Raw genomic sequence first — 14,313 nt, forward strand, 5'->3', positions numbered from 1 at the left:
GCTTCAGCTGGGAATTCCTACTAAAAGTTCTAGGTTAATATAAGGTTCATACTGATGTTTATCCAAAGCCAAAACAGGCACAGTGACGTATCAAACCTTGCTCTGCACCATGATTCCATCTAGTTCGAGCCACAAGCATCGATCAACCTTCAAGACACAAGAAAAACATGATATTTCTCTTTGCTGCCATCTGTTCTTGGACTGAACTTTCCCTGGCTGTCCACCATACAGGTGAGTCACTGGTCTTAAAATATAGACCGAAGACCTACCTCTTCCCTAAACACTCAAACAAGCAGTAAATCTGCGCCCATATATCAGATCTACTTATCCAATTATCCAATCATGTTTCAGCAGTGCAATGCATAAATTCATGCAGATACACGTCAAGAGCTTCAGTTGAAACAAAGGTGAAACATTAGAATGGGTAAAATTGTGATTGCAATGACTCTGACTGTGGAATAATTGTTTTGTGCCAGATAGGACAGTATGAGTGTTTCAGAAACTGCTGATAGCTTGAGATTTTTCTGCACAGTGAGCACAGGATAACAAAAACCAGACCGATTGGAAAAAGAGTTTCCGTGGCTATGTTTTTTTGGTTTTTTTTTTAATTCCAATTTTCAGCTGCACATTTTTTTTTAGCCCAATGTTGACTGTAGCTGTAGCATCAAGGTACAGTATGTTATGCATTCATAGATTCTTTTCTGCACACCATGGCTGTAAAGAGTGGTTACTGTAGAATTTCTGATTGAACAACACTTCTTTGACCGCTCTTATCCCGGATGGCACGTATTTACGAGCTACAAGCCTAGTGGTTGAGATGTTAGAGCAAGCCCTTGAGCATATCCCTTAACCTTCACGTACTCAGATGCATAAATGAGATAAAATAAAAGACAAGTCAGTAGATAAGGGTGTCTGCCAAATTCTGCAAATGTACAACCACCACTTCTTTTTTAGACTCTAGAGAGTTTTGTGTGAAAATCTCAGACCAGCCATTTCTGAAATAGTCAAACCTCACACCACAAACCATGCCACGGTCAAAGTCATTGATCTCACATTTTCCTCTTTTCCGATATTTGATGTGAATATTAACCGAAGCTCTCGATCTATGTGTGCATGATGATTTGATGCACTGGACTACTGCCACTTAATTAGCTGATTGGATGAGTGTACAGGTTTTATTAATAAAGTAGACGGTGCATGTTTATGCATTTAAACACACACTTTGCATTTTAAGCTGCATACAGCATTTAACCTGGACTCGAGTTTCAGAACTAATGCAAGATCTGCAGCAAGAAACTTATGATATCAGGCTCAGTCTGACAAAAAACAGTTCATTGTAAACTTCCTACAGTTTTAAATATGAGCAGATGAGGTAAAAAAAAAAAAAAAAACATTTATCAAGCACATCTTAAAGACCCGACATATCAAATGCGCTTAGAATCAAAAGTGCGTCGAACATTCACAAAGCTAATGATCATCATATTCAAACGAAGCAAACTGCGAGCAGAGATATTCAGAGCACGCATACAGACATGGTTGAGTTCATTAGAGCTGTAAATGTGTACACCCTATTGTAATTACTCTTTGAAAAGAATGACAAATAAGGCTTTAATGCATAATGAGCATATTCGTTAACCTGTGACAAACTAAGACGCAGGCTCTGCCTCTTATGACAGAAGAGGTTATATGCCATAGTCTGGGTTTCACTTGCACAAATAGCACTGTAACTTTTTTTCTTTTTTACTGTGATTTTGGACTGTGGTTTGCTAAAGAAATCTCCCCAGGGAGTTGCAGTCTTCAAACTTTTATATTAAAAACATTAAATCATCACTGAAGGGGGATGGGAGAGTGGGTCAAACTCTCTCTCTCTCTCTCTGTCAAACTTACACTCTCTCTCTCTCTCTCTCTCTCACACACACACACACACACACTCTATCCATTCTAGCTCAATTTAACAATTCTTCATTAGCATAAAAGTCACATTTCCACCAAATGAATTAACATAAACATAAATGCGAGAAGAAATGGAAACAAAATAGAAGTATAAATAGGACAATAAGACAATGTGATATTTGCAAAATTACATAAATCATCCACAGAGTTGAGTAGGACTTTTTTCTCTCTCTCAAATAACGCATTGCGTTATCTTTAGTGACAAGATTTCACAAATCGTTTACCTTTGATGTCGTGTGTAATCTTTTCTCCCAATACCCAAGATTTATTTACATATTTTTTTCTTCTATGCAAGCTAGAACTAGCGACAGGAACTCTTTTTTTTTTGTTTTTGTTTTTAAACACTACGCATCTCATTGATTTTTTATTCAAGCAATCTGTTAGGATGTGCAACTCAGTCTCTACTGATCTCTGGGTAATCTTTAATTTTCAGTGTATCTTTAAACAAAATACTTCACAACTAAACCACAGACCATTAAAAAAAATCTTAAAATCAATCCATAAAATCAATTATATTAGTGAAAAGAATTGTTCAGACTTGAGACATTCAGATTGTTTTTGATCAGTCAATCAATTTCCATAATTTGAGACTAGGGGTTCGATTTATTGTCTTAATTGATATTCACATGAGCTAACCCTCATAAGCTGAAAAGGCACAACTCAGGACCTTTACATGCTCAGGAACAATGCACCTTGGCAAATAGCAAACTCTACAAACCTGAGTAGGCACTACACTGAACTGTTCTCCTCCTTATAATAGATCCATGATAATATATAAGCAGCATAGAACTGATTAAAATGATTAAATCAATTCTGCGCTACAGTAAGAGTTTCCTAACTGCCAAATAGACCATCTCATACCATCTTTAGAAGATGAAAAAAACTTTTCAGTATCAGCCAATGAGGATAGACTACCATATTTATAATGAAGACAATGAAAAACAACACAACAGGATGTACTGTACTGTAAGGGATAATGCATGATGGGCAGTGCTATAGTGTTATACCACAGTAGTATGCTATCAGGTGATTTAGTATCTCGCTACTTTTGTGACAGCTAACCGGATTACATTAATCAAATCTTATGAGCTTTGGTTTGTAAAGTACTCTTTATTTGTCACATATACATTACTGCAGAGTGAAATTCTTTCTTCACATATCCTATCCTTGGAGGGTTTGGGGTCAGAATGCAGGGTCAGCCATGATGCAGCACCCCTGGAGCAGTGGGGCGTTAGGGGCCTTGATCAAGGGCCCAAAAATAGCAGCTTGGTAGTGCTGGGGCTTGAACCCCGATCTTCCGATCAACAACCCAGAGCCTTAACCACTTGAGCTACTACCGCTACCTGTCTTGCTAAAAAGATTTATTTTATATTTATTTTTTAGGTCCACTTTTATATGGCAATTATATTTTACCTGACCTTACACCACAACAGATTTAAAAGATCAGAACTTCAGATCAGCTATATTCCCAGAAATGTCTGCAGAAAAACTGCATTGCCATGAGTGTGTGTGGCATGTGGGCAAAAGGACCTCTAGTGAAAAAAGTGACCTTGGTGAAACTGTGCTGGCTCTGGCAACTTTTCATTTTCAACAAATCCCCCTCCCCCCCCATCATTCCTTCTTCCAGACATTCCCTATCTCTCTGCAGTAGAGAAAATTTATGTACGTTACCTATAGCCATAAAATCCTCAGGTTCCCAGGGTTGCAACGGGGCGAGCGGGCCGCTGTAGAGCAGCAGACCGTCTGCCACCTCTGTGATGAACTCCAAAGAGAGGTGGCTCTCGAAGCATGGCCTTATGGGAGGAAACCAAGCATAGCCGTTGCCATGGAAACTATGCTTGGTCTGCTGACATTCGGGTCCATCAAACTGTGCTGGGCACTGACATCTGAAAAACAAATAAAATATATAAATAAAATAATACAGCAAGGTGGAAAAAGTCTGACTTCACTGCCAAGAATGGGTTGATTTCAATCATTTAAGAAAACTGAATTCTATTTCACTCAATTAGATATCCCAAATATGGAAATCCCACATATGGAACCTGAATATTGGGTTTACACAGGATTTGTTTTATATTATAATACTTAATTAGACTTTATTCAGATCAGATGGACATGTGCTAACATTTGCCGTCTTGTAATGATTAATACTGAGCACATACATACATACATACATATTTGAGTTATATTTTAGACTTCTGGACAGGTATTCAGAAAAAAAGAAGCTAAAGATAAATATAAAACAAACAAATAGACAAACAAAAAAACAAAACTAGGGGTGTGGCCTAATAGTGTAATGATTACACCAGACAAAAATCAAAGCCAAAGCCAAGCAGCATAACTACGATTTCCTAATATTTTACACTGTTTTAGATATTTTGAAGCTCACTAGGGCTAAAGCTGCGGTGTGACATGGACACAAGGACACAGTGGACATAGGACAGTCAATATTTCCTCTAGTTATATGCTGTAAAGTAATATTCGTCTGCATAAAAGAGTCATCAGAAGTCAGGATGTGAGACACGGAAAACTGAGCACAACACACACGCACACACACACACACACATACACACACACACACACATAAATCACACATATCACACATACACAAACACCATATGGTTCACTAACAATTTTATAAAATTAATTAAAAAAAAACTAAGAAATATGTACAGAGACAATATTGTTTTTTCTTCTTTCTTTTATAAAAAGAGTCCAGTTGCAGAAGCACAACATTTCAGTGGCGTCACACACATCACTTTGCTATTTTCCCTTCCATTTTGTTCATGTCACTCTGAGGAAAGTCTAATCATAGTTTGTTTTTTTTAATGCAGTGCTGATTCTGGCTTTGCTGGTCTTTTTTCTCCACTTTCTTTACTTCCTCTCTGTCTTGTGCATTTTCCATGCTAGTCTTTTCCAGACACAAGCTTTAATGTGTCATTCCCCCACACTCTCTGAACTGCACGCCTCTGATTGCGGGATTGAAAAAGATTGAAAGGGAAACGCTGCTGTGAAATGATGGCTTCTTAACACATCTAACAGATGCAGGAGCAAACTTTATTCAGGTGAGTCAATACGTGTGAAACACCATAACGCCACCTGCTAATCATAGCTATGCCTGCGTTTACTAACACAGTATGCTGAAGAGACAAAATGTCAATAGTATTTTTATAAGAAATGATGAGCACATGGGGGAATCTGAAAGATCACCAGCGCCTTGCTTTAAGTTTCCACAAACTCTACAGTAATATTTTCATGCAATAAAGACAAACCATTTACCAGGCTGTGTAATGTCAAAGTAAAGGAGACGGCTTCGAAAAGTTAACTCAAGGGACATTTTAAAGAATCCAGTTATCAAAGGAAAGTACAAAGTGAGCACTACAATAGCAGGGCAACAATACAATCTAACCAAACAGCCGTCCTGCAACAATGCCAGCTGTCCGTGAATAAAGGCAGGGTGATAGACCTACAATGCACTCTGGATCGTTTCACGAAAAGTTTATGACAGTGCAAGATGTCCAGAGATACGCCCTACAGTAGACTTCTTTATTGCCGGCCTAGGATGCCTCGGATTGTTCTTGCATTCGCACCATTTACAAAGCATTCATCACACGCATGACAGGGGGTATGAGTGCAGAATGGAATTCTAATGTGCGCCAGCAGAGAAATTTACTGTGATAATATGCCGTTATTGCATTCCTAATATGGGGACATTGATTAATGTCAGTCTCTTGAAGAACCCAATCCAGATAGTTTTCCAGCCCAGTGCAGCTAATTCTCTCCCCAGACACACATCCAGGACATGAGACAGGGCTGGACGGCTCGCAATAAGGCGACATTTCACCCTACAATCAATACAATAAAGGGTGGAATTGTCTGGAGGACGGCATCGTTTTAAGCTAAGGTTTCATAAAAAGCCACTCTGACTTTGGGTTAGCCAACTTCTTGTTTTGACTACGAGTCAGGTTACACTTGAGTCATGGTATCTGGTGTTGATGAGAATCTTTGTCTTTCTTAACCTGCTCACACATGGCCAGTGATGGATAGCTCGAGTGTTTTGCATGGAGTGTTTAAGCATAGAGCAATACATTCAAGTGACAGAAGCAATAACAGAGGAACTGGACCATCAGAGAGGCTGAAAACGAGAATACTACAGAGATAGAGCGAATGGGCTAGGCAGGAATGAATGCTAGGGGCTTACGTAATTGCGGTTTCTTGAACACCAGATAGCCAACAGGGTTGGTGAGAATCAACTGACTACTTTTTTGTGCTCACATATTGAGACATATTACGTTAAAACGTTACTATATAACACAGTATTCAATATAAATACCAACCATTGTTTCCTTGTACTCTCTCTTTGGTAAGATTTTAAGTTGATTTTAAGTGATACCTGAGATGCTGATACCTGAGTCAGAAGTTTTAATAAGTTGAGTTACCATAAAATATTCTTGCTAGAATGCCATGACAACTAACTACAAGAGTCATATAATGATTATTAACCTTTTTAAACCGAAGACTATTTTTGAGCCTCTTGCTTGAAAAAGACATGCTCAATTAAAAATGAGTATATCTTAAAAAATTAAAATGTGTTTAATTATTCTGGTACCAAAATAAAAAAAAAAAAAAAAAACACACATGTAAAACCAGGTCAGAGTAAGAGCATATGGAACACAGCAAAAAATAAAAATAAAAAAACCTAATAAATATATAAATAATAATAATAATTCCACTAATTGTACAATTTTAGAGAGTATATCTCTTTGAATTCAGCCTAAAAAATCGATTGTATAATTTTTCACCATTAATGTGACATAGTTTGCTAATTGGGGGTTAAACTGAATAAACTGAACAAAGATAAGAATTTATCTAATTTATCTCTATTTTCAGTGTCAACGGTTTAAACATAAAAACCTACTTTATAACAGGTACATAGAAAAGATGTAACAGCCAATATTTATACTGAAACATAAGATAACCCTTAAATATTTGTACTGCTTATTTCTGATTATAATTCTGATTGTTGATGCCATAATGAGTTATTTGTTTCACTGTCACCATACACAGAATGACTGTTTTGTGATATATTTTGTGATGCTTTAACTTTTGACATGTCACACAGAGCTACAAAGTCTGTGTGCTACAAAGCTACAAATTTGAGGAATGTCTCACAACATAATTTTATGCAGGTATCATGTAGCCCTATGAGCACCCTTATGTAAAGACCCTGAAGTAAACGTTCTTGTTTATGCAATTTACTTTCTTGGCTGAAATCTGCAACAGTATATGTGTTGGGGGGGGGTTTCTAAATGAGGCAGTAAGAGGGAATGATGAAGGCTTAGAAGTCTGCTGGAGAGAGAGAGAGAGAGAGAGTGAGACAGAGAAAGAAAGAATGAGAGAGAGAGAAAGAATAAAATAAAAGGTAGACTGAGTGGGACTGCTGCCAAAATGCCATTTAATCTTTGCACTTTCACCAGTATTTGATAAGCATCAACTATGCTGAAAATGGTCATGGGTTTCAAAGATTAGGTTCAAAATGTCACAACATTGAACCAGCAGAGTCACCAAGGCATCAGATCATGTTCTCCCAAGCTGATAATCAAAGTCTTGGCCTCAGGGTACACAGCAGGGTCATCAGCAAAAGACACTCCAATCTTCAAAGCAACAGATTTCTCTGAGTGAGTGTGTAAGGTGTTTAGTAAGCTGGTGTTTCCTTAGCAATTTGAACAAATATCCCACAAGCTAAATCAGATTATTTGGCCAGTTGACAGAATCCAGGCCTTATATTCAATCTTGATGAGCTAAACTCAGTCCTGTTACTCCTTACCAGCATGATTTATTAATTTCTCGTTTTGTAGCTAGTATATTGAAAACAAATAAGACCTGGGCAAGACCTCACCATCCATGTTCAAATCCTGATAGTAATCTTCCATCAGTGAGTATTTACAGTCACTGGCTATTTTATTAGGAATATTAGCAGCAGTTAATGTTGAGGAAAAAATGTAATCTTAGTAGCCTTTGACTATAATATGCATGGTTGTTGATGCCAGAGGCTGGTTTCTATATTCTGTATATCACTGATCCCCTGCGATTGCTATGCACAAAAGTCTTTACACAGAACAATGCAAAAAACAAAAAAAAAATATCCAGTGCAGGGTAGATCTACACATGGAAACAGCTTGCTGATGAGAAGGTTCAGAGATGAATGGCCAGACTAGACTGGCTCGGGCTGACAGGAAGTCTCCAGTAACCTTTTAGTATGGCGTTTCTAAATAAAGTGGCTGGTTCAGTGTGCATGTGTGTGTTCTTTAAATCCCCAGGGCCATTTCTCAACCACTTGGCCAGCTTCATGTATTCTTTTCAGGTCTGTGCCACATATTTCCACTTCATGAGTCAAATGAATAAACTAAACACAGCTAGCCTGTGCTATTGCGAAGCGATAACATGGGTCTTGTCTGGTTATCTCTTTCTGAAAGGCTCACATCTGTGCTTCAGGGTACAAGAGAAGAGCAGACGGAATCTATCTGAAGCGTGCACCGCACTAGATGCAGGTAGTCCACTGGGATATACTGCTACTGCTTCATCCCGCTAATCGTGTATGGGCTTCTGGATGATGTGACTCTGTGAAAAACTCAGATACTGTCAACGTGGCTAATCAGCTATGTACTATTTAATCAGAAAAGAACACTGAGGTGAAAAAGACTCCGAAAGTTTCATTCCACCACAGGAAACCGCCGCCTTCTAATCGAAATTTGCGCACTAGGAAGAACATTTTGAAACAGCTATGTTTACAAAGCAAACATAACTTTGATAATTTACATTTCTAAATCCAAGGTCCAATATTTTTCCATAATCAAAGGGTCTTATTTTATGTAAGGGTTATAAAATGTGACACAGTTCACAGCATCGGTTTGCATGGGTGCCCTCTGCACTTGGGTGATCACTGCTGCAGATGGTCACCTGGCAAAGACTACAGCATTTATTTATAAACCCTTGCTGTAAAATGAATAGATAATTTTCAAAAATGAATAATTAAGTAATACTCAAGTAAATGAATATCTTTCAGTGAAGCAAAAAAAAGCAGCCAAGTGCTAATAGTTTTCAAAATATTTGCAGTATTCTGGGAAAAGCTGTTCTTTCCCTGCCTATAAAATGTTCTCACACCTCAGCTTTAAGAAACATTACTGTATCTAACCAAAAGGACATGGACATGTTTTGTATTTACTTTTTAATACTGAAGAAAAAAAAAAAAAAAAACAAAACAGCAAGTTTGACAAATGTGTTGGTAAAATCAGTAAGTCTGTCTATTTACAGATTTTCTCCCACAGAGAATGTCAAGGTTTCAACAGTTTGTTGGAGAGATATGTGCTGTAACAAAACAGACATAAGCCAGTTTTCTATCTGAAATCATAAACGCTAGCGGTTGACACACAAGAACAAAATAGAAACGTCAGTATGAAAAACCCTGTAGTTTTTATATCTATATACATGTCCGTATGTAAAGTAAAGGTGAAGGTAAAGGGTATTTTAAAGACAGCTGAGATATCCTTCACTACATGTGCAAGATCAATAGCTTTAAGAAAAACTCTACAGCATTTAGAAAGCAAAATTTTTTCATAGTCCACTACAAGCACTTTACCCTGAAATATAATATAATCGTCAAAAAAACGTCTTCTTCTTCTTCTTCTTGCATTAAAGTTAAAATTGCATGCATGAAACATCCCTTTTCCCACAAATCATCTATTACAGGCTAAGTTTTAGTTTTAAGTTTTAGTGTCCAAAGTGTCACTCTGTTTCTTGAACACATTCCGCCTTCTAAAATATCCGAAATATTCTACAAGTCACTTCTTCGACAGGAAGTTGCATCATCTGAGTTTCCTAATGATTACAAGAAGAAGAAAAACATTTTTTCACATTACGACATCGTGATATTGACCGACTTGTCTCAAATCATAGACTGAAATTCAAAAAATAAAACAAAGAGAAATATGAATGAATAAACAAACAAACAAACAAACAAACAAACAAATAAATAAATAAATAAATGTCCTTAGAGTCCTCATGAAAGTTAACCATATTTTGTGTATTTGCTAATTAAAAAAAAAAAAAAGTCCCTCAATACTGTTACTATAAATTTAACCTAGGAAAAATGTCAATATTTTCACCAGATGCATGTTTCTGTAAATTAAATGTTGAAAATGGTACAACATAAAGTTATTATGCTTTGCACATGAACAGCTACACAAAGCCTGTGAGAGCCAGACACAAACAAGCATGGCTCTTACTGTAGTGTGTGAAACAGTAGAAGTTACAGTACACCCTAATGAGACACTGTTCATGTTATATATATATAATGTTTGTGTGTGTGTGTGAATGTGTGCGCATTGTGTGTGACATCTTATTGTTCACACCCAGGTAAGAGAAGGTCTAAAATCTTGGATTAACATTATCTTCATGACACAAATAGCTCTACAGCACACAAAAAGCAAGTGCCAATACACAGCTTTATTTGCTCTATTTAATTAAGAACTGAGAAGAAAATGAATGAAGAAAATAAAGAATCCATGAGCAAACAGTATGTTGGAAAAGTATTCTACAAAATGCCTTTCACACAGCATTCAGTTTCTCCTGTAAGGACAGATGAAGGGGGGAAAAAGATGCAAAGTTGAACAGCAGCTCCAGATTGCTGATGAATATGGATTTTTTTTTCCCCAGTGGTGTTTCATTTTTTTTTTTTTGTTCAATTGCCTAATTAATCAGGTGAGACTTGGCAGTATGACTGCTATCCTCTACCATCTATCACAGATCATGGGACGTGAACATGTGCGTATGTCTGTGTGTTCATATTTGTTTGAATGAAGTGGTGCTGATTCGGAAATCACTGGCTATGCTTAAATAGCAAGCGCTCTGTCAATCTGAATTCATTTAATTAATATTGCATATTATGAAGAAACTGTTCACAAGAAACTTTTCTTATCGAAAAAAGTTTTATTTCTCTTCATCTTACAAACAAGAAACACACAGTAACCTGGTACAGAAATGCAGGTATTTTCGAAACCTACTGTAGAAAGTCTCGGTAGTCTCTGCAGCCTAAAACACACTTCACACCTTGATTATTTATGAGCATTTTAGTAATGTTTTAGTGGAATATTCTGAACTGCGGGTATCAGACATTCATTACAACAGTAAAACACCCCTATCAAAGACTCATGTGGGGCAATTCCATTAGAAATCCATCAAATGCCTTTAAAACCAATTACAAGCCACCTGTTAAACCATTAGGACCCTTACTCTGTGATATTAAGACATTTTCAAAATGCAAAATACTATTACTAATCATTATAGCCCATTACAAAACCACCAGGAACCAATGAAGAGACCCATTTTCCACAATTTCTTGTAAGAAAGAGCTGTATAAACCAGTTATATAGCACTTTCCATCTGAAAATTCATTCAGATTGACTGTAACTGATTGAATCTTTTTCCTTTTCTCTTAATTGAGTTATTAGTCATTATTGGGCTGTAAATGTAGCTACCTACTGTATATACTGGAGCTGGAAAATATAACTGGCTGTGATGAGGCATGGATGGCATGTGTGTGTTTAAGGAAGTGTTGATTGCCACCTGATAAATTATGCAGCAATCAAATGCATGCATTTAATTTTAAACAAGCTCTCTGGAATACACTAGTTGATATTGATGATGTGTTTGTTGCTCTGCATTACTAATGACCCTACGGGATATTAATTATACCACATTTGTAAACATTTTGCATTATTAGCACTGAAACGAAGCTGCCCCCACCCACCTCTATATTCATTCTATACTATGTACAACACCCAATGAAATACTAAAGCACATTAAATGTGGAATCTCTCACATGCTCATATAGATTTCCTTCCACATAATTGAAAGAGATCAATTACATCAGGAAGGAACAGGGCTCCCTAAGGCAATAAGTGCAACCTGTTGCTAAATCTCACATCATTTCCCATAGAAACAGATTCCCAGAGTTGGTTTTAATGAGAAATTAAAGATGTGAACTATATTCTGTCTGCCAGCATCCCCTTGAGTGACACCAGAGATTTAGTTATTAACTAAACTTTCATATTGAAAATAAAAAAAAATAATAAATAAAAATATAAATCCTCTCCCATCCATCACCGTTCCTCCCTCCCTCTCCTTGTGTATTGTTATTCTGTAAGGAAAATCAATACTCGTGCAAGACCTTGGTAATTGAATTGAATAGCAAGCAGAAGAAAAGCATGCCGCACCTCATATTTGCAAGAACTCTCAGTGGTGAGAGGATTAGCCTTACAAATATTAGACGAGATCTATCTGGAAAGTTCACTTGAGCTTGAGTCATTTGGCATTCTCGAAGATGCCGTTGAGCATGAGAACGAGAGCGAAGGGAACAAGAGCTAAGTCTTTCATGCCATTTCATCACACTATTTCATCATACTTTACAGAGGCCCAACTTCTAATATGTTGCTTTTAGCCTTTTGCTTAAGTAGTGCTAATTGACCATGAGCACATAAGCACTGGCCCAGTAGGACAAAACTCTCAATCACCAATCCAGTGCAGCTAAAATTATACTTCAGGTCTTTCAGCACGGACTCAAGGACTCCGGTTAATATATTCTGTGAATAAATTCTGTTAATCTGGATTGCATACTAAACTACTGACCTAATGAGCTTCTAGATACTAATAAGACACACTCTATGAATTCTAAAAATATGTTGCTGGGCTTTTTTTCAACGTGATCTGCTACCGGGGTGCTGAACTTTCTCTACCACATGCAGACAAGTTTCTCCACAAGATCGTGTTCACCTAATCACAAGGCAAGCGTAAAAAATAAGGCAGAAGATCATGATGTTTTGCTGTAATATCTAATCAAATTCATTCTCACTATTTTTAATAAGATTCCAGATTTTATTTTTAATTGTAATTAGCAGAAATAATTAACTCTCCTAATAACCCCACAACAAATGTAGTTTTTGGGTTTCTTGTGTATTTTGCTTCCGGTAAAGTTTTCACTTTTATCTTTTATATAATCTAATTCCATTTCTTTATATATTTTATGGTTAACAAGTCCAAGAGCCTGGGACAAACATATTTTTTTCTTTTATGCTTTTGTATTTTTGAGATAAGAAGGCTTACCAACCAGAAATATGAAGAGAAAATATGCTTTAAGGTTAGGTTTTAAGTCATTTTGATTTTAGCTACGCTAAAACATTATGCATTTCTTTATTTTGGCTGCAACTTCCACAGATGCTTATGCACTATAGCATGACTGTAGCATGATTTTTTTTTACCAGGCCAACTAAATCATATATACAAGTGAGAGATGAACATTTAAGAATGAAGGAAACATGTAATGTGGAAACACTGATGAAACCCAAAACAAAGCTTTCATTTAGCTGTCATTTTAAACATACTGAATGAAAATAAAGATGCTAGCCAGACTAGCTAGAAGCTAGAACGCAACAATACAAGAGCTTAGGCAGAAATACTGGCCAATGATTTGACGATGTTTACAGAAGGTGCAAACATGAAATTATTTGATCATATACATGTCAGTTGCTTTTAGTATACAGTGGGACCTCGGCATATGAATGCGAGTTTTTAAATTGTAGATAATCCGTTCCAGCCACCCAAAAATATTACAGATATTACCAATACGAAACGTATGTAAACTGTATGGCTGCTTACAAAGAACTGACCCAAGCCAAGCATTCCATGTCAAGGGTCCTCACAGAAAGTCATGCCATATTTTTAGCTTTGGCTAAAAATAAAACAGCTATCAATCTGTCAACAAAAAAAGCGAGAAAAATCACATAGCTTCACATAGCCAAAGGTAACCTTGGTATCGTGGGTTGACTCTTTCGAAACAGCTTTCGCTGACGGGAAAAAAATAAATAAATAAAATTCGGAAACTAGCTTTGGCTGGCTTCACTTGGCTTTCCACTGATGCAAATAATTTTTGAACGGCTCCCGGACGTACGCGCAACTTAGCTGCCTTTCGGTTTGTTTGTATGCCAAAAATGCTTCGTATGCCGCTTCTTAGGCTAGTCCATTAAATTATAAATCAAAACTTAGAACTGGATAGAATTTAATGAATGGTTTGTCCACATCTCATCAAATGGCATATTTTATGTTATTGATAATTATTTATTATTATTATTATTGTTATTGTTATTATTATTTTCCTCATTAAAACTGACAAACAAAAAAAACAAATTGATGATCTCTTCATTTTTGGAAGAAAGTACCAGCTGTTCAGACAGTATTTCCCTGTTTGGAGAATTGACCCAGACAGGTCCAGACAGGCAAGGGCATGAAAAGGATAACTGAAATATA

The 14,313-nt window shown here is 36.7% G+C and overlaps 1 protein-coding gene across 1 annotated transcript in view; it reads right to left on the minus strand.

Moving 5' to 3' along the window:
* Positions 1 to 14,313, minus strand: part of si:ch211-186j3.6 (neural-cadherin) — a 225,120-nt gene that overhangs the window by 62,407 nt on the left and 148,400 nt on the right. Inside the window, exon 23 of the mRNA XM_058382382.1 lies at positions 3,625 to 3,839. Coding sequence (XP_058238365.1) covers positions 3,625 to 3,839 — 215 coding nt within the window. The remainder of the gene's footprint in view (positions 1 to 3,624; positions 3,840 to 14,313) is intronic.

Source organism: Hemibagrus wyckioides, linkage group LG27 (assembly GCF_019097595.1).
Source record: "Hemibagrus wyckioides isolate EC202008001 linkage group LG27, SWU_Hwy_1.0, whole genome shotgun sequence".
Lineage (NCBI taxonomy): Eukaryota > Metazoa > Chordata > Actinopteri > Siluriformes > Bagridae > Hemibagrus > Hemibagrus wyckioides.